The sequence below is a fragment of the Schistocerca nitens genome, chromosome 10, assembly GCF_023898315.1.
Source record: "Schistocerca nitens isolate TAMUIC-IGC-003100 chromosome 10, iqSchNite1.1, whole genome shotgun sequence".
NCBI classification, from domain to species: domain Eukaryota; kingdom Metazoa; phylum Arthropoda; class Insecta; order Orthoptera; family Acrididae; genus Schistocerca; species Schistocerca nitens.
The window spans coordinates 91,538,343-91,558,858 of NC_064623.1; the positions used below are offsets into that span (position 1 = coordinate 91,538,343).

At 40.5% G+C, this 20,516-nt stretch overlaps 1 protein-coding gene across 10 annotated transcripts in view; it reads left to right on the top strand.

The window, feature by feature from the left end:
- Window positions 1-20,516, top strand: part of LOC126210633 (zinc finger protein 239-like) — a 468,318-nt gene that overhangs the window by 254,092 nt on the left and 193,710 nt on the right. For 3 of the 10 annotated variants that reach the window (XM_049939941.1, XM_049939942.1, XM_049939943.1), the window contains one exon: window positions 1,898-3,524. The exons of 6 other annotated variants lie outside the window; for them this stretch is intronic. In XM_049939941.1, the coding sequence (XP_049795898.1) occupies window positions 1,898-2,975 (1,078 nt within the window). In that variant the 3' untranslated portion in view covers window positions 2,976-3,524. Of the gene's footprint in view, window positions 1-1,897; window positions 3,525-20,516 lie in introns of those variants that run through there. One more of the 10 variants, XM_049939945.1, reaches the window with a different exon arrangement.

The window sequence follows — 20,516 nt, forward strand, 5'->3', positions numbered from 1 at the left end:
GTTTTTTCTTTCTATTACACATTACTTCATGTAATTCTTTTGTTTTTCTCATTCTGCTAGTTAAAAATCTTATGGTATTTTTCTCTCCTAACTACACTCTCGCCATTAATTCAGCAGTCAAATCAGCTTTTAGTGCTTTTTCAACAAAGCAGGTATTCCTTTCCATTTACATGTCCTTTTTCTAAATGTAATTAACAGCCAAAATTGAATACTTTATTGTCAGAATCAAATATTTTAAATAAATTAGCACCACTTACTGCAAGTCCACTTGGTCCTTGCCAATTAACTTTCAACTGTTACAGGATTTATTCAAATATGCAGTCGAAAATGGAAAGTGGTACATCATAAATCGCCAGTCCGTTATTTATCAAATTTTCTGGATCTCTTAATCACATCACGGTTATTAAATGATTAAACTTTCTTTCCATGATATTCAGATTTAGGTGCGCTCTTCACAAGCGTGTATAGTCTCTTTTATTAGTTGTGGCATCAAGATTGCTGGCTAGTGGCTTGTATAAACGCCTGCTCATCACACTGCATCATCATGCATTAATCTGCTGATATACATTTAGTTCTCTGGTCATGATGAGTTTGACAGCAGGGATCATCACTCTTGGTACATACTGGCGAGTGTGCAGCCTCCATTTAGAAACTATCTGTATTGATAGTCTTTTTGTTATACCTATGTGCTGCTTGCATTGTGATTCCAGGAAACAGAGAAGTATGCATCTCGGCAGTTGCCACTTCCTGTGACCTTTCAGCAGTCATATGTGATACACTGACGTCGTTCTGACTACGACAAACAGAAGTGATACTCATTTGGGAACAGCTCACAATGCTGTTCTGTTTTATCCCTGGTTTTGGGCCATGCTGGACTATGTTGTTTATGATATGGTGCTGGTGACAAACGGCCTATGACAACTCAAGATCGCAGCACCACACTAAATCCTAGAGAAACATTTTTCTAACCATCCATTGTGATTTAAAAAGTTGGCTCGAGGAATTCACAGTGCCTGCATGGCTTGTCTTACTACAACCTCTGTTTTATGGCCCATGAACTGCTAACATCCAATGTGGCATCCATTACAGGAGTCTAAGGGAAGCTGCTCAGATGGTTTTGTAACAGATTTATTCTGAGTTGTACGATATGTATGAAGGCAGTCTTAACATTTCCAAGCATATTAGTTATCTGCAAGAGAAGGAAGATTGGAGGCGAAGTGTCTGCTAGAGACCACAGGTGGCTCATGGAGTATAGATGTTGGTGTGGAATCCATGTAGTGTATATTAAAATTCTAGGACACCTGTCAGTGAATTTCGTGTGTCCTGCCGCAGTAATAGTAGTTTTCCGTGTTTCACTTAACAGTATTTCTGCTTTTAATGAACTTGTCTGCATTTCAGTTCTGTGAAATACTGTCTGGCAAATTTACAATGCTTACTGTCCTAAAGTAATGACTCCTATGAACTCAGAGCTCTCTCTTGCGATTGTCAGAGCACCCTACAAAATTTTGTTAATTTACTAGTGCTCCTCCTAACGTATAACATTGCTTGCCATACACCGTGAATTTACAGGGAACTTCTAAGACCTTAAATGCCCTAGCATATCATTGGATCAGACTGAAAACGTAGTGCCTGAGAAAAGTTCTGCGTGATTTTCTCCCTTGATATGGTTCCCTTCTTTCTGCACTACAGCACTGAACGTAGGTTTTTACCTTTCACTGGCTTATGAATAGTTGGGACACTAGGTTTTCACCTAAAAGTGGGTTAAAAGTATTTTTGTTTCATTTTTGAGATGCGAGTTTTTAATTCTAAGCCGATGATATGTTAATATACTTTTCAATTTCTCTAGTTGCATTCTTATGAAATACATTCTAATACAAATTTCTCCACTTTTCTGCAGTACTATCCCAATTGCCATGGAGGATGACAAGAGTAAAGATTCCAGTCGCGGTTTAGTGGCTGAAGTTTCACTAGCTGCAGGAAAAGGCAACAGGACTGAATGGAACACCAAGAAGGAAGTATATTGTGCGAATAAAAGTGGTATAATACATTGGGTGCACAGATGTACCATCTGCAAAAAGTCATTTGCACAGTTGGAGGACCTGAAAGAGCACACACAAATGAACAGATGTCGACTTCTTCAATCATGCTGTGTATGTCACAAAACATTCACAACGAGTGGCAGTCTGAAGAGGCACTTCCGCGTTCACACTGGTGAACGCCCGTATAGCTGTGACGTTTGCAACAAGACATTCATACAACGTTGTCACTTGAAGCAGCATTCACAGTTGCACACTGGTGAACGCTCATACAACTGTCCCATTTGCAACAAGATGTTCACTCAAAGCAGTCAACTAAAGCGTCATTCTCAGCTGCACACTGGCAAACGCCCATTCATCTGTGGCGTTTGCAACAAAACATTCATAGAAAATAATCAGCTGAAGCGGCATTCCCAGTTGCACACTGGTGAGCGCCCGTACATATGTGGGATTTGCCACAAGACATTCATGCGAAGTAATCAACTGAAGCGGCACTCGCAGCTACACACTGGCAAACGCCCATACACCTGTGGCATTTGCTGCAAGACATTCATAGAAAATTGTGAACTGAAGCGGCATTCATGGCTGCACACAGGCGAAAGCCCCTACGTCTGTACCGTCTGCAACAAGACATTCACACACAGTACCAAACTAAAGGAGCACTCGCAGTTGCACACTGGTGAACGTCCATTCACATGTGGCAATTGCAATAAGACATTCTCACAAAGTAGTCAACTCAAACGGCACATGCGGATGCACACTGGCGAACGTCACTATATCTGTGACGTCTGTAACAAGGCATTCACACAGAGTTCTCACTTGAAGCGGCATGCCCATTTGCACATTGGTGAACATGCGTACACCTGTGGTATTTGCAACAAAACATTCTCAGCAAGTAGTCACCTGAAGAAGCATTCAGAGCTGCACATTGGCAAGTGAGTGATGTTATTGTGCCATAAGAAGTTAAAGAGTAGAAACGACTTGAAAGGCATGTGAAATCTCACATCCCGTACAATTCATGTATGTGTTTGTTCTGCTGGTTCATCCTGGGTAATGTAAGATTTCATTTTCATCTGTGAAAAATAGTCAGATAGTCGATATTATGTACATAACAACACTAAGTTTTAAAATCTTGTAATTACTGAGTAGACACTCTTTCACTTGTAAAATAATAATTCATCAAAATTAATAAAATTATTGTTCTCCAATTATATCAAATGGAAGACCTACTGTGGTAGTGTTCCACTGATTCCACTGCTGTGCTTATCTTTGGCATGCGTGAAAGTGTCACTGAATTAATTAGATGCACAATCTCTGTATTTTTCACATTTATTAACAATGTCTAAATGAGAAAATGTGTATCAGCCAAAATTACTTTGATATTTCGGATTGTAGCATTGCACATTCATTTCTTCATATGTATTTCAGAAATTGGATAATGACTGGTGTGTTGAAATACTGTGTGGCATTTAGATTTTTGTGTTCTTATCAAGGGCTCTGCATAACGTAAATTGCACTTTACAGTAACATGTAATCAACATTTGTGCTTTCTACAAATTTTTGCAAGAGTATCCTGTTTTGGACAATTGTTCTGTACAATTTTAACATACTTCTTCGCCATTAAATTAATGTTATTGAGAATTATCTGAAGCTTATGAGCATGTTGCACATACCATATTTTGGAATAAAGCGACTTTTACGAGCTGTAGTCATGTATTCTTCAAGTACTGGCAGTAATATCTTCATAGAAAAAGTGTAACTTTCTTTTCAGTGTAGATACTCATTTGCGTACTACAATAATTGCGCGGTTATCCACTTTGTGATTATTTTGTTCTAATTATATACTCGAAAAGGTAAGCTCACGGTGTAGTCTTAGCTCTTATAAAGATGAATGTTGTGTAGCATAACCTTTTATTGTGGGCAGATTAGAACTGTATTACTAAGTTTTTCTTAGTTTCCTGAACTCTATCTCTTCTGTCGGATACCACCGTCTCCACATTTGTACTGTGCAGCAGGCCACATAGCCCCATCTGTTTTGGTGTTTTCACCCACTGCTCTGTGAGGCCTCTTGCTTGATCATACTCGGTGCCTAGAAATTTCCATAACAAACTTCTAGAGTTTGTAGAGGGGAGAGAGTAGATAATGTTTTGTATTGGAATATATACCCAGAAGTGTACTGTTTTCATGTTACAACCATTTGAAACCTTGTTGCCAAGCAGTTTGAGGTGCCATGTCATGGATTGCACACCCGCTCCGATCAGGGGTTCGAGTCCTCCCTCGGGCATGGGTACGTGTGTTGTTCTTAGGATAAGTTAGCTTAAATAGTGTGCAAGTCTAGGGTCCAATGAACATAGCAGTTTGGTCCCTTAGGAATTCACACACATTTGAACATTTTTTTTTTTCATAACTTTTTTGTAACACAACCACTTTTACAAGTGATTGATTAGGCTTGACTGAGTACATTGCATGTTTTGTAATTCCACTTATTAGTAGCCAAAGAATTTGCTATGGGTGATGCAGTATGGCCTATTCCAGTTTGGGTGTGTGGCATCTACTTGAAGCATGACAGATATGCCTGCTGACGGTGAAGGTACTCGTTCTTGAAGCCATTGCATAATTGTGGCTAAAAGGGTATGCTATGGAGTCGGACGTTGTGGAGAATGAACTTGACAAAGGCGACAGGCTGCTCTTCCATTACTGTGAGCTTTGACATGAAGAAGGATCATATCGATGTGTTCCACAAACGTCTACTAAGCCATGTTGGTTTAACACTCACAGACACGTAATTGAGGCTCAACCAGGACAGAGGGGTAGGGTAGATGTCAAATGACATTTATCAATCCGATGTAACCCCTCCCTCCTGTTGCATGTCTACCTATCAAACATGTTTTGAAACAGCTGTAGCACAAGAAATGTATGTTTGCAGACATGGATTCCTGTTCAAAATACCATGTACTCACTCCTCTCTACAAATCCTAGAAGTTTGTATTGGGAATTTCCAAACACCCTGTGTATGGTCATGTCCAATGCTCTGCCACGTCAGGCAACTTCTACCTGTGAGCTCCATGTCGACATCCTTCCATGTCTAGCAACTTCTACCTGTGAGCTCCATGTCGATATACTGCCATGACTAACCATACCCTACTGACTGTATTTTCTATGTACTCTCTAGCAAGCTTGTTCATTCTGGCTTCTGTTTTTTTCCTTAGGCGTTGCATTTTCGAAATATGGAACACCTAGTCCCCTCAGTGAAAAATTTGTAAGCACTGTATTCAGTGAAATGAAATTTTTACACCAGTTTTTTTACAAGTTGTATTCAGTCAATGGGAAAAGTACGCATTTGCTTTACAATTATACTCAAAAGACAAACATAAATGCTTTACAACGCTTTGCAAAAGAAATGCCTAATAAACGAATCCCTTCCTGGTAGAGAAACACTTTTACGTTTCTTCATTTCACATCATCGTTACAATTTTTTATTCCTGAAATGAAGACACACTTTACATTACAATAAGAGATACTTTATATCATGATTACAATTTTTGTTTCCTGGAAGGATTGGTATACGCTTTATTTAAAATCAGCTTTACATTATGAACTTCATTCCGTGATTACAATGAAAGACAAAGCTGTTTACAATAGTTCTGGTACTTCCAATGAGGTTACAAATCTAATGTTCATGATTTGTCCGTTTTTGCTGTGACACTTAAAGGTGGTGTTCTGCCTTCACTTCTCCTGTGTTAAACATCATGTCACACATGTCTAGCAGCGCTGAAGACCTGCTGGCCAGTGTGGCCGAGCGGTTCTAGGCGCGTCAGTCTGGAACCGCGCGACCGCTACGGTCGCAGGTTCGAATCCTGCCTCGGGCATGGATGTGTGTGATGTCCTTAGGTTAGTTAGGTTTAAATAGTTCTAAGTCTAGGGGACTGATGACCTCAGATGTTAAGTCCCATAGTGCTCAGAGCCATTTTTGCTGAAGACCTATCAAAAATTATTCCTACACTGTCTGTAGGTGTTCTTGTAGTAGCACAATATCTGATTACATCCGTATCTGGGCACTGGTTTACAATACTGTCCTTAACACGTTTCCCCACAGGAACTATTGTTTTAAACTCAAATTTAAAACAGCCTCTACAACATTTATAGTATTTACATAAGCAACACATAACAACTGGAACAACTACGCCAGAGTCCACGTAACTCAGGAATTAGAAATAACACACCGAGAATTTACTGAATGTGCATCTCACCTGATGTACAGTCTTGCTTTGTAATTCATCAAGCTTATGCCCTGCAGCTGCTGCGTCATCCAGCTGCCTAACTGCAGGCTGTATTGGCAAATCCAGTTTAAGTTCACTTAAATTTTTTTCTCTCGTTATTTACTATGAAAAAATCTATTTCCATACTGAGTCAAAATCAGTATAACTACTGGACACATTTGTTGGCATTACACTGAGGTCACAAAAGTCATGGGATACTTCCTAATATCGAGTCAGACCTCCATTTGCCCATCATAGTGCAGGAACGACATGGCATGGACTCAACAGTTTTAAGTCTCCTGCAGAAATACTGAGCTGCCTCTATAGCCATCCATAATTGCGAAAGTGTTGCGGTGTAGGTTTTTCAGCATGAACTGACCTCTCAATTATCTCCCATAAATGTTGATGGGATTCATTTTGGGCGATCTGGGTGGCCAAGTCATTCATACGAGCTGTCCAGTATGTTCATCAAACCATTGCCTGGTGACATGTCGCATTTTTAACCATAAAAATGAAGTCCATAAATGGCTGCAAATGCCCTTCAAATAGTCGAGCATAAACATTTAGAATCAATGGTCGGTTCAGTTGGACCAGAGAACCCAGTGCATTCCATGCAACTACAGTCCACACCATTATGGACCCATCACCATCTTGCACAGTGCATTGTTCAAATGAAATGACACAATTTCAGAGACTTTACTGATTTCCTACAGATATGATTTTATTGCATAGACTGAAGTGGCAAGTGAAAATTTTCTCTAGCAGATTCACTCTATATACATAAAATGACAGTGTCTACTTGGCAACCTGGGTCAATGGCTTAGTGGAGTCTGCACAACACTCGAACCTTAACATCAGTTCTTACCAACTGAAATCACGCTCACCTGACCAGGCCAAGGTTTTCAAGTTGTCTAGGGTCCAACTGATATGGTGACGAGTCCAGGAAAGGTGCTTCAGGTGGTGTCGTGCTGTTAGGAAAGGCAGTCTCGCGTCAGTCATTTGTTTCCATAGTCCATTAACCCCAAATTTCACCACGTTGTCCTAACGGATACGTTAGTCGTACGTCCCACATTGTTTTATGCAGTTATTTCATGTAGTGTTGCTTGCCTGTTAGCACTGACAACTCAGCGAAACACCGCTGCTTTCCGACGTTAAGTGAAGGCGTCGGCCACTGTGTTTGTGGTGAGAAGTAATGCCTGAAATTTGATATTCTATTCACGCTCTTGACACTGAGGATATCGGAATGTTTAATTCCCTAACGATTTTGGAAATGGAATATCCCATAAATCTAGCTCCAATTACCATTCAACGTTCAGAGACCCTAAATTCCTGCCGTGCGGCCGCAATCACGTCGGAAACCTTTTCACAAGAATTCAATGACAGTTCCGCCAATGAACTGCCCTTTTACACCTTTTGACGCGATACTACTGCCATCTGTATGTGTGCATATCGCTATTCCATAACTTTTGTCAACTCCGTGTTTGTGTCACCATTTGAGCACTATATACACGAAATTTACCTAAAAGTCTTAACTTTCCTGTGCCTCAAAGCACATATCTGAGTCCTTCTTCCTGATGTATGATTTTTATGCTCTCGACCACCAGGGCAACAAAAAGCCATTGATTAGTACTCAACAGTATCGACAGGCTTCCCTTAAATGTTATTAGTTTCTGCACACAGACCCTTCAGAACTTCTCTGACTGGTTGCAGCGTCTTAGCGTCAAATCTGCCATGGTCATATCTGAAAAAAATTATAAATACTTTCTTGCATTCTGAAGCTTTCATCTATTGTTTAATACTGTAACTGCTCACGCTAAGCTCTGCATATTGCTGTTTCGCATCGTCAATTAGAAGTGGCTGCTTTTCACGGCACAATACTGTACATACAGGGTGACAGTTATTGAACTATATGAAATAAAATCGTCATAACTTCTGAATAGTTTGCGATAGGACGTTCAAACTGCACAGTTGGCCGCGAGTCTTGATGTGAATTAGTATGCGCATTGTTTTTTGGTTTAGCGATGAAGCCCACTTTCATATGGATGGGTTCGTCAATAAGCAAAATTGGCGCATTTGGGGGACTGAGAATCCGCATTTCGCGATCGAGAAGTCTCGTCACTCTCAACAGATGACTGTTGTGTGTGCAGTGTCCAGTCACAGAATAATCGGTGCAATATTCCTTGATGGCACGGTGGCTACCAAACTGTACGTGATTTCAACACCATTATCCTAAATTACCCTTATCTCGACAATCTGTGATTCATGCAAGATAGAGCTCGACCCCGTCGAAGCAGGAGTGTGTTTGATGTCGTGGAGGAGCACTTCGGGGACTGCATTCTGGCTCTGGGGTACCCAGAGGCCACTGGCAAGGGCCTCGATTGGCCGCCATGTTCTCCGGATCTGAACACATGCGACTCTTTTTTGTGGAGCTATGTTAAAGACAAGGTCTACAGCAATAACCTCGAAACCATTGCTGAGCTGAAAACAGCCATTCAGGAAGACATCGACAGTAGTGATGATGTTCCGACAATTCAGCGGGTAATATAGAACTTCGTTATTCGTCTGCAACACATCACCACCAGGGATGGCAGGCATATAGAACATGCCATAACCTAAATCCAAATATTTGTAGTGACGTTTACATGTTGAATAAAGTGTGTGCATGCCGTAGTTTTTACCTAATTTAAGTTTTTTTTTCGTATAATTCAATAATTGTCACCCTGTAAATAAAGACCTCGTTCCGTGCACTTCTGACGGCACTTCCGTACAGGTTTTGCACATCTTCTACTAGAAGGGTATCTAATACACCACCTAAGAGGTTCCCAGAAATGAGTAGATCCAGATAAACCACTCAGATCAATTGGTAACAACTGTCTGTCGTAAGGACGACAGGAAACTGCTTATCCTTAATGTCATCTATTATCTGATCGAGATACTTTACAGTCTGAACTGGATTGATCAGATACAGGTCCAGAATAACTTTCTGGGCGTGGTCTATTGCCGATATCAACATGTCGCGTTTTCACTCTAGCTCCCTGAAAATGCCCATCAGTTGTATCAGATGTTCGTTAACAGTGATCAAAATTGCTGATCTCTGCAATCGTATGTCTAAGCTTTTCTCATATTCTACTCAGTTGCATCAGCTGTTCGTTAACACTGATCAAAATTGCTGATCACTGCAACCGTATGTCTATGCTGTTCTCATATTCTACTACGCGTGGGCTCAATAGTTTCATTCCCTGCGTGAAAGTCTCTTCGTTTTTCGTTATGGAGCCTACTGTTTAATTAAAACTAGTGAAGGTTGCTTTAACTGCTTTGAAAGTCTGAGTAGCTGTTTCTGTTCACCTCCTAAGACATCGCTCTTCGCCTTGAAGTACATAGTGTCGTCGTCGCCTAGTGTTCTGAACAAAATCTTACTGACGCCACCCACAAAGTTCAAGATCCCTTACTTCTTTATACGGGATTCATGTCATCCCATTTATCCAATTAGATCCTATGCTCCTTCAATTTTTCCTCCATTAAAGTGGCACCTATGTTCTGTATTCTGCTAAATTCATACTCAGCACTGCCAATCGTCCAAATCTGTAAGGGATTCGATTGACAAGCAACAAACTTCGGGTAGAAAAACTCCTTCAGCCTGTTAACATGAACCGTAAGATACTTATTACTTTTCAGACTCTAGCGGTTCTAGGCGCTCAGTCCGGAGCCGCGCGACTGCTACGGTCGCAGGTTCGAATCCTGCCTCGGGCATGGATGTGTGTGATGTCCTTAAGTTAGTTAGGTTTAAGTAGTTCTAAGTTCTAGGGGACTGATGACCATAGATGTTAAGTCCCATAGTGCTCAGAGCCATTTGAACTTTTCAGACATTTTACTACGTCAGGTGCCCTTATTCGTAGTAATCTGTACAACCCTCATTACCGCGTATCTGTCTTAAGCGATCAGCCTTGTTGTATACTCTCATCATGCAACAGAACCTTACCCCTACAATGAAACTGTTTTAGATTCTGTGTTCTATAATGGTTATCATTATTCTTTATTTTACGTTGTGCATTCTGTTCTCTCACACATCAGTGTACATCTTGCATGCGCTGTTTTAGCTCTACCACAGAGTCATCAGAGCCGGATCTTTCTGTGGTATCTGTGAAATGTTACACGCTCTTCCCAAGAATCATTCACCCAGTGTACCCTGTTGCACTGTGTGGTGATCTTATTATACGCAAAAACGCATAGGGACCAAGCTGACTGAATCTGTCTGAGCTCTGTTTACATAGTGTCGCAACATCTCTGTTAATGTTCGATGCCTACCTCTGTAATGCTGCATTTGAGTGCGGGTGATGGCTAGTACTTTGTATTTTTTCTGTATGTAAAATTTTGCATACCCTTTTTTCACAATTTCGCTCATGAAATTACTTCCCGTGTCGCTCAACAATACTGACGATATTTCGTACTTCAACGTGATTTTCTCAAGTAGCATCAGCTTTACCATGTTGGTAGTTTGCCGTTGAATAAGTTCAGCCATCATAAACATTGTCAGTCCATGATGAATTATGATGGCATACTTGTGCCCTCAGTCCATCTGTTTAATGGACTACTGTATTAATGTCACCTCTCGAAAATGTCTTCGGGAGTCTTTGTGACATTTAGTGGTAGTGTAGATCCCGGAGAGATGGCAAACATTTTCATAATCGCATAAGTCCCATTGTGCACTTTTACTAAAACCATTTTTTTTTTTTTTTTTTTTTTTTTTTTTTTTTTTTTTTGTAAAACTAAACACACCAGTTGTCTATTACATACGGTTTCTTTTTTTTTTTTTTTTTCAATGTAACATTTGAAAATAATATTTGGTCATTAAAACATCTTCACATTTCAGCGTCTCTCCCTTATGGTATGGGTGATAAATACAGGGTGATTATAATTAAAGTTAAACTTTTAAACCACTATAGAAGTAAAACCACTGGTCAGAATGACGTCAAATTGCAACAGAATATTATCGGAGAAGGGGGGAAAAGAACCTGTGCTTCTAATTTCTCAAACTCTTAAATGTCCTAAACTTCTGCAGAGCAACGTATGTACAGTCATCATTCTTGAAATACAGCTTTACAAGCAGAGCGCGATCCTGCATCGAAACAGTCATGGTGAACGTCGCAGACGCGAAAGGAGGACAACCCTTGTACCAGGCGTGTTTATACCCTCTTAAGTTGGTCGTGTACATGACTAGTGTTTTCATTTACGTATTCTGTCACATACAGCCCCTTCTATTGATCAATTTTCACACTATTTTTTTCTTCTGTCATACGTTTTCCCACTTCCCCGATATTATTCCGTTGCAATTTAACGTCATTCTGACCAGTGGTGTCATTTATGTAGCGTTTAACTTTAATTATAATCACCCATATATTCGGAAATACTGAATAATATTGTGCGCTGATCTTCATGAGACTGTGCGAATATCCTAAAAATGTGTGCTAAGTCATTTGACCGAAAATACAAACAGAACATAAATGTCATAACGTATGGGCTTTCACAGCCGGCGTCTTCATTAGTTAAAACTTCCAGGCTGACAGGCCGTGGTATATCTGTAAAAACTTCTTCTACCTGGCGTTTCGTTGCCAACTGCGGGCCAACATCTTCCGAGGTGAATCAGCGCCTTTCTGCTAGGCCGTGGAGGTCCCGTTCATATAGAGCGCATAGAGGGCACCACCATATGTCACGTGGGGCCGACTGTAAGTCTCTCTCTCTGACTAACGTCATTATTCGTTGCTGCAAAGTCGACCGCCATATGTTGTTTAAGCCTTCCACTTTTCTATTAAAATTATTGTGGTGTTTCTGAATATCTATAGCTTCCCTATACATACCTGCATAATAATGCGATATCCTAGGTAGCACGTTCGTCTCACTAAATAGTATTTCATGATCACCATCTTTAAAAACATGTTCCGCTCCAGCTGATTTGTCGGTATGTCCTAGTCGACAGTTCCTATTGTGTTCGGTTAAGCGGGTATTGACACTTCTTTTCGTTGTGGCTGTGGGAAGGTTTATATTCGACAACGAAAATAAGTGTCAGTACCCGCTTAACCGAACACAATAGGAACTGGCGACTAGGACATACCGACAAATCAGCTATAGCGTAACATGTTTTTAAAGACGTTGATCATGAAATAAAATTTAGTGAGACGAATGTGCTAGCCGGGACATCGCATTATTATGCACGTATGTATAGGGAAGCTATAGGCGTTCAGAAACACCACAATAATTTTAATAGAAAAAAGGAAGGCTTAAAGTTAGACAAGATATGGCGATCGACTTTGCAGCAACAATGTGACAATCGATTACCATCAATCGAGAATAATGACGTTGGTCAGAGATAGACTTACAGCCGGCCCCAGATGATGTAGGGTGGTGCTCTCTATACGCTCTATATAAACGGGACCTCCTCGGCCTGACAGAAAGTCGTTTACTCATGTCGGAAGATGTTGTCCGCAGTTGGCACCGAAACGTCAGGAAGAAGAAGTAGTTTTACAGATCGAGCACGGGCTCTCAGCCCGGAAGTCTTAACTAATGAAGAACAGAAATGTTCTCAACTATTTAAAGCAGTTATTCGATTTGTGCGCCAAGTATCCTTAACGAAGAAATGTACGTCATATGTACCGGATTTTATTACGGCTTGTATCCCGATCTGTAGGGGAGAGGCTCCGCACCTTATAAATTCGTGGCCTTTATAGCCTACATGGTCGCACTAGAATTAAAACATTGCGTATAGAACTTATTGTGAGTACAACTACTCAAATATTTGGAAATATTTGACTATTTAGCACACACTAAGAACTAATTGTGACTCTGAAAAAGGTGTCGAATGGATGTGTATAGACTTGCCTCAGTTATTCCTCCAGAGCTTATGTGAAACTTCCTCGATCGAAACGTGAACACTTTTATAATGGCTTGGCGTCCACTGTATCGGTATTTGTCGAAACTACGAGCAGTTCGCAGTCTATACCGCATGCGGCGCTTCTCCCGGAGTTACCCTATTTTTATACGTTTCCTCGTGAGTTTATCCGTTTGACAGCTCTCGTATTTTTGAATATGTTCTTCTATATCGTTCTTCCTACTGTTCGATATTCTGTTCTTTTTAATTTGCACGTAGGTCGTTCCTAGAGAGAGAATCGTGAAACTGTTTCAATATTGCTGGTTTTTCAATTTCACAGTTTTTTTCCGCCATTCTCAGCTCAACTGTCTTGTGTTTCTGGATATACTCGTCTAAAGAGTGATTTTAATTACAGTAAAACTTTCAAAACGCATTAGAAATAATACCACTGCTCAGAATGACGTCAAATTGCAGCGGAATATTATCAGAGGACGAGGAAAACGTATGATAGAAGAAAAAAATGTTAAAACTGATCAGTAGACGGCGCTGTATGTGACAGAATACGTAAATGAAAACACCTGTCATGCGCACGACCCATTGAAGTCGGTATAAACACGCCGGATACAAGGCTCTTGCTCGTTTCGCGTCTGCGACGTTCGCCATAACTGTCTCAATGCAGGATCGTCTATGCTTGTAAAGCTTTATTTCAAGAATGATGACTGTGCATACGTCGCTCTGCAGAAGTTTTGGACACTGAAGAGTTTGAAAAAAAAGCGTTGGTCCGTTGACTGCCGTGGGTCTGCAGAAAATGATTCGGAAATTCAAAAAGATGGGTGTTTTCGGTGTGCAAACTGGTAGAGGGAAGAAACGAATTGATTCGACGTCAGTGGACGCAGTGGCCACAGTAGTGCAGGAGGTGATGACTGGTGGTGTGAAAACGTGTAGTGCACGGAGAATTGCTCAAATATTGGACATACCCGTGTGAACGTGCGTAAAATCCTACGAAACATCCTTCTTTGCTATCCATTCAAAATTACCCGTGTGCATGAGTTGCATCCTGTTAACCTGCCAGCAAGAGACCTTTGCTTTAGAATTTCTTGCTCGCATGGATGTGGGCAATGATTGGCTGTGGAAGGTTCTGGGGCAGACGAAGCCCACTTCCACCTCACAGGATATGTCAATACACAGAACTGTCAAATATGGGCAACGGAAAATCTATAGGCAAATCAACCAGTACCACTTCATCCTGGAAAGGTCAGTGTGTGGTGCGGGTTTGCGGCATCATTTATCATAGGGCCATATTTTTTCGAAGAGTCAGGTGCTTCCGGTCCTGTTACCTGTATCATGTCTGAAATCAGCAACTCTGATGATAAAATTAAAACCATTTGGAATATTATTAAAAGAGAAACAGATCAACCAAGAGCAGAGGAAGACAGTATTACCATCAAATTGAATGAAAACTTTACGAACAAAAAGTCAGAAGTTGAAAATATTTTTAATAATCATTTTCTAAATGTTGTGGATATAGTAGGATCCAGGTGTTCATTAGAAGATGCTAGGCTGTTAATGGAAGAGGCCATACCTATGCAATTTGATACAATTGAAATCTCACCCACTTCTCCCTCTGAAATTAGGAAAATAATAAACTTGCTTAAAAGCAAAAACTCACATGGAATTGATGGCATTTCCAGCAAAATACTAAAAGCTTGTTCTCAACAGATAAGTAAGATTCTCAGCCACCTGTGTAATAGCTCTCTGGAACAGGGCATTTTCCCTGATAGACTGAAATATGCTATTGTTATACCTTTGCATAAAAAGGGGGATAGATCTGATGTCAACAATTACCGTCCAATCTCCCTTCTAACAGCTTTATCCAAAATTTTTGAGAAAGTAATGTATTCAAGAGTAGCTTCACATATCTGTAAAAATGAAGTACTAACAAAATGTCAGTTTGGTTTCCAGAAAGGTTTGTCAACAGAAAATGCCATATATGCTTTCACCAATCAAATTTTGAATGATCTGAATAACCGAACACCACCCATTGGGATTTTTTGTGATCTCTCAAAGGCTTTTGATTGTGTAAATCATGAAATTCTGCTAGACAAGCTCAAGTATTGTGGCATGAGTGGGACAGTGCACAAATGGTTTAATTCGTACCTAACTGGAAGAGTGCAGAAAGTTGAAATATATAGTTCTCATAACATGCAAAGATCAGCACATTCCTCAAACTGGGGAACTATCAAGAATGGGGTTCCACAAGGGTCAGTCTTGGGTCCTTTGTTGTTCTTAATATATATTAATGACTTTCCATTCTATATTCATGAAGAGGCAAAGTTAGTTCTCTTTGCTGATGATACAAGTATAGTAATCACACCTGACAAACAAGAATTAACTGATGAAATTGTCAATACTGTCTTTCAGAAAATTACTAAGTGGTTCCTTGTAAATGGACTCTTACTGAATTTTGATAAGACACAGTACATACAGTTCCGTACAGTGAATGGTATGACGCCATTAATAAATATAGACCTTAATCAGAAGCATATAGCTAAGGTAGAATATTCCAAATTTTTAGGTGTGTCCATTGATGAGAGATTAAATTGGAAGAAACACATTGATGATCTGCTGAAACGTTTGAGTTCAGCTACTTATGCAATAAGGGTCATTGCAAATTTTGGTGATAAACATCTTAGTAAATCAGCTTACTACGCCTATTTCCACTCATTGCTTTCATATGGCATCATATTTTGGGGTAATTCATCACTGAGTAATAAAGTATTTATTGCACAAAAGCGTGTAATCAGAATAATAGCTGGAGTCCACCCAAGATCATCCTGCAGACATTTATTTAAGGATCTAGGGATATTCACAGTAGCTTCTCAGTATATATACTCTCTTATGAAATTTGTTATTAACAACCAAACCCAATTCAAAAGTAATAGCAGTATGCATAACTACAATACTAGGAGAAAGGATGATCTTCACTATTCAAGATTAAATCTAACTTTGGCACAGAAAGGGGTGAATTATACTGGCACTAAAGTCTTTGGTCACTTACCAAATAGTATCAAAAGTCTGACAGATAACCAACAAGTATTTAAGAAGAAATTAAAAGAATTTCTGAATGACAACTCCTTCTACTCCATAGAGGAATTTTTAGATATAATTTAAGGGAAAAAAATATTTAAAAAAATAAGAAATAAAAATAAAAAATAAAGAAAAACAAAAAACACAAAAAATAAAGTTGTTATATTAACTTAAGTATGTTGTTAAATTAACCTAATTATGTCATGTATTGGAAAATTTGACTCGTTCCACATCATTACGAAATATCGTATTCATGATCCATGGAACTAGTATTAATCTAATCTAATCTAATCTAATCTGTACCGTCAGTGGTAAGCGCTATGAGTGTCTTTTGCGCAACCACGTCATCCCAACTCTCCAACAGCGTGGATGTGTGGATGAGATAATTTTTATGCAAGATGGCGCAGCTGTGCACATTGCAAATCCAGTTAAGCAGCTGCTGAAGCCTCATTTCGGAAATACTAGAATTATCAGCCGCCATTTCCTTACAGCGTCGTCGTCGTCGTCGTCGTCGTCGTCGTCGTCGTCCCGCTCACCTGATCTTAATCCATGTGACTTCTTACTGTGACGCTGTCTGAAAGATGTTGTGTTCGGTGTTCCAATTGCAAAGTTAGCTGCATTGAAGGAACGCATTGCGCAACACGTTCTGAACGCGACCCCGGAAACACTTCGATCAGTTGTGGAATATGCTGGTTCTCGATTTCGACTTGTTGCAGAAAACGGTTAACAGCATACTGAACATGTTTTGCGCCAGTCACACAGAAATTAATAATCCTGTTTGATTTTGATTGATGCTTTTTATGTGGTCTTTGGCCTTAGAACAATTAAAAGCTGATGTGAATGATGCTTTTTATGCGGTTTTTGGCGTCAGGGCAATTAAAAACCGATTTTTCCCATCCAATGTGATATGATCCTGCCGTGGTGGATGGGCTTACGTAACTAACATTGTCACACCTGTACATCCATGCACACTGAGTAGTACAGTTTGTTTAACGTCAGACGTACAGCTTAGGCATTGTTGTATGATTAATTTGTCATTTGTAGTCGAACCCCACTAAATTATTATGCTTACACCGCCATGTATTGCTACATTTTGTAACTATTTTGTTTTCTTTTGCCATACGTTTTTCCCCTTCTCCGATAATATTCCGTTGCTTTTTCACTTTCAATTATTACTTCTGCCGTGCTCAGCTCACCTGTCTCGTGTTTCCATATGTAATCTTCTGTATTCCTGACACAGCTTTTGCATTTCCGAATATGGCCCCATCAACTCAGTTGACTTGCGTTCTGTATCCTTGGCAGTTGCACCTGCCACTGGCCGATGGATCTGATATACTACCTAGCCATGTTGGGGGCTTACGGTCAGAATATATCAAACTTTCTGGCAAACATGTACAGTCTTAAGTAATTACCCACCCAACCAATCTCCCTCTCAATCGCACTCTCTTTCCACTTCCTTTGATAACCGAGCACGGACCATAGTGATAGAGGCACAAGAATTAGCAACACCGTCGAAAGAGTATAAAACTAATTTGCCGAGAGAATGTTTGCGTTTCATTAGTTCACTATCAATTGCCATAAATATAACTGACGGGAAAAAAAATCGCAACTACGAGATGGAGTTGTGCGACGTAGAGTAAAGTTGGTAGGCGTGTTTCTTCATCTGAAAAATGACGCCTACTCAAATTTCGCGCCGGTCCACTGTGAGGATGTAAATCAGGCTTGCTTTAAATACAGCCTGTGACGATCGTGAGCGTTAGTTACCTCTGATATTGGATGTGGCATATTGATGTTAGTCAATAATGTCTCTAAGGCGACAAAGACGTCATTATCAGCACCTAACTGAGTTTGAATATTGTCGTGTAATAGGGCGGCGATATTGCAGAAAGACTCGGCTGGAATACAGCCACTGTACATGATTGTTGCCATCTCTGGCCACGACAACGTACGGTCGCAGCAAGACCAGGCTCCAGACGGCCACATGGAACCAGCGAGAGGGAGGACCATCGTGTTGAGCGTATGGCTCTGGCGCATCGTACGCTTCTGCAGCAGCAATTTGAGCTGCAGTTGGAACCACTGTGACACATCGAACTGTTACAAATCGGTTATTTCAAGACCAGACGGCCTGTAGCGTGCATTCCACTGACCCCAAACCACGCCCATTTGCGTCATCAGCGCTGTCAAGCGAGAGCACAGTGGAGGGCAGGGTGGAAGTATGTTGTGTTTTCTGATGAAAACCGGTTCTGCCTCGATGGCAGCGATGGCCGTGTGTTGAATAGGAGAACGCCGCTTGATGGCCCGCAACCGACCTGTCATCGTGCTAGACGCACTGGACCTATACCTGGAGTTACAGTGTGGGGCGCGACTTCGTAAGACAACAGAAGCACTCTCGTGGTTATCTGACACACCCTGACTGCGAATTTATACTTAAGGTTGGTGATCAGAGGTGTTGCGCTTTCATTCATGAACGAGATTCCAGGGGGTGTCATCCAACAGGATAACGCTCACCCACATACCGCTGTTGTAACCCAACATCCACTTCAGAGTTTCGACATGTTGTCTTGGCCTCCTAGATCACCAGATTTGTCTCCAGTCGAGCACATGTGGGACATCGTCGGATGACAACTCCATCGTCAACCACAACCAGCATTAACTGTCCCTGTATTGACCGACCAAGTGCTCCATGCATGGAACCCCATCCCTCAGACTATCATCTGGCACCTGCACAACACAGTACATGCAAGTACACATGCGAAGTTCTAGGTGTTACACTGGTGTTAATGTACCATCATTTCACATTTGCAGTGGCTTATCTCGTGCTTACATTAACCAGTGATTTTCCAATGTTAATCACTTATATATGTTACCTAAACAAATGTGTTCCCAAAATTTCATTACTCCATATTGATTATTTTTTGATGTAGCGATTTTTTGTTCGCCAGATGTAGTGCTGTCCAATTCAATCAGACATAAAAATCTTTCCTTCACTTCAAAAGATGGAGAAGGCGCAACATAACGAACTAGCAAAGAATCTTCACTTTGGTTAGAAACACTTGTTGATTCGTCTGCCATTAAGGAAAAGTATTTATCACGGAGAATAGTTCAGACTTTATTGTGTAGAACAGTGGTTCCCAATATATAAGGGTATTTACTCCATAACGGGTAAAATGAAATTTTCTAAGGGGTAAAAAAAGAAAGGATTTTATTATGGTTCAGTCACGAAACTACATTGATTTCAAGAATCAATATTACTACCTCGTTATACTAATATTTCTATATAGGTAACTATAGAGTTGGTGTGTAGGATAGTAGCGTTTTCCCATAAGTTTAATAAAAACAACATATACACACAACAGTGAGTGTAGTCATCAATAATATATTTTTCTTCACTATTTCCAACAGCTTAACAAAGCTAGCGTAACTTTGCAATCTTATGGCTGTAGAAATCACGTGCCGTCGAACCATGTTTGGAGTGGATTTTCATCCGGAATGGGAATTTCTTGAAGGTTGTTCTATAGAGACGAGGAAAGGTGAAAATCTGAGGGTGCAAGATCAGGTGAATAAGGTGGGTGCGGAATGACTTCCCAACCCAGCTCCTGTACAGTGTTTTTTGTCTGACTAGGAGAATGCTGGTGGGCGTTAACGCAGATTTCTTAGTCGTTGTTCTTGGACTGCGTCTCCATGATGTCTCAGTTGTTGGCAATAAATGTCAGCAGTACCATTGCACGGACCACGGTAAGAAAATGCTTTTTGGCCGTCTCCGCTGCTCCTCTGTTGAACTCAAGCAGAAGAATATGTCGGAAACGTTCCGATTTTTCCACTTGGTACTCCATTTTCCAACGCACACAACTCCACTCAGTATCTCCAAATGATATAATTACAATAAGTAATCTCAAGCAGCAACAGTGAGCTACAAATGAAAAAAATGACAATCGATAAATAAACCCATAGCAACCGGAATAACAACATGCAAAACAAAAACACTACGAACTTGTGCTTCAACTTGATAATTCTAAAATTTTCAGATATGAGAATTAACTGATGACGCAACGTGAGGGGGGCCACAGCGAATATATTAGCGATATTATTTGAAATTCGCGTGCAGTCGGCGACGACAACTAACCGCTGCAGTCCACTTGCTTGTTGCGGGTCGCTCATTATTGGCTCTACCGAGTTATCGGGTTGCTTGTCGTTCTCGCTAGCTCGCCAGCCAAGTCGACGGAGACGTGAAGTGAATGCGTTGTTTGTGCCTCAGATTTCTACGTCTAGATC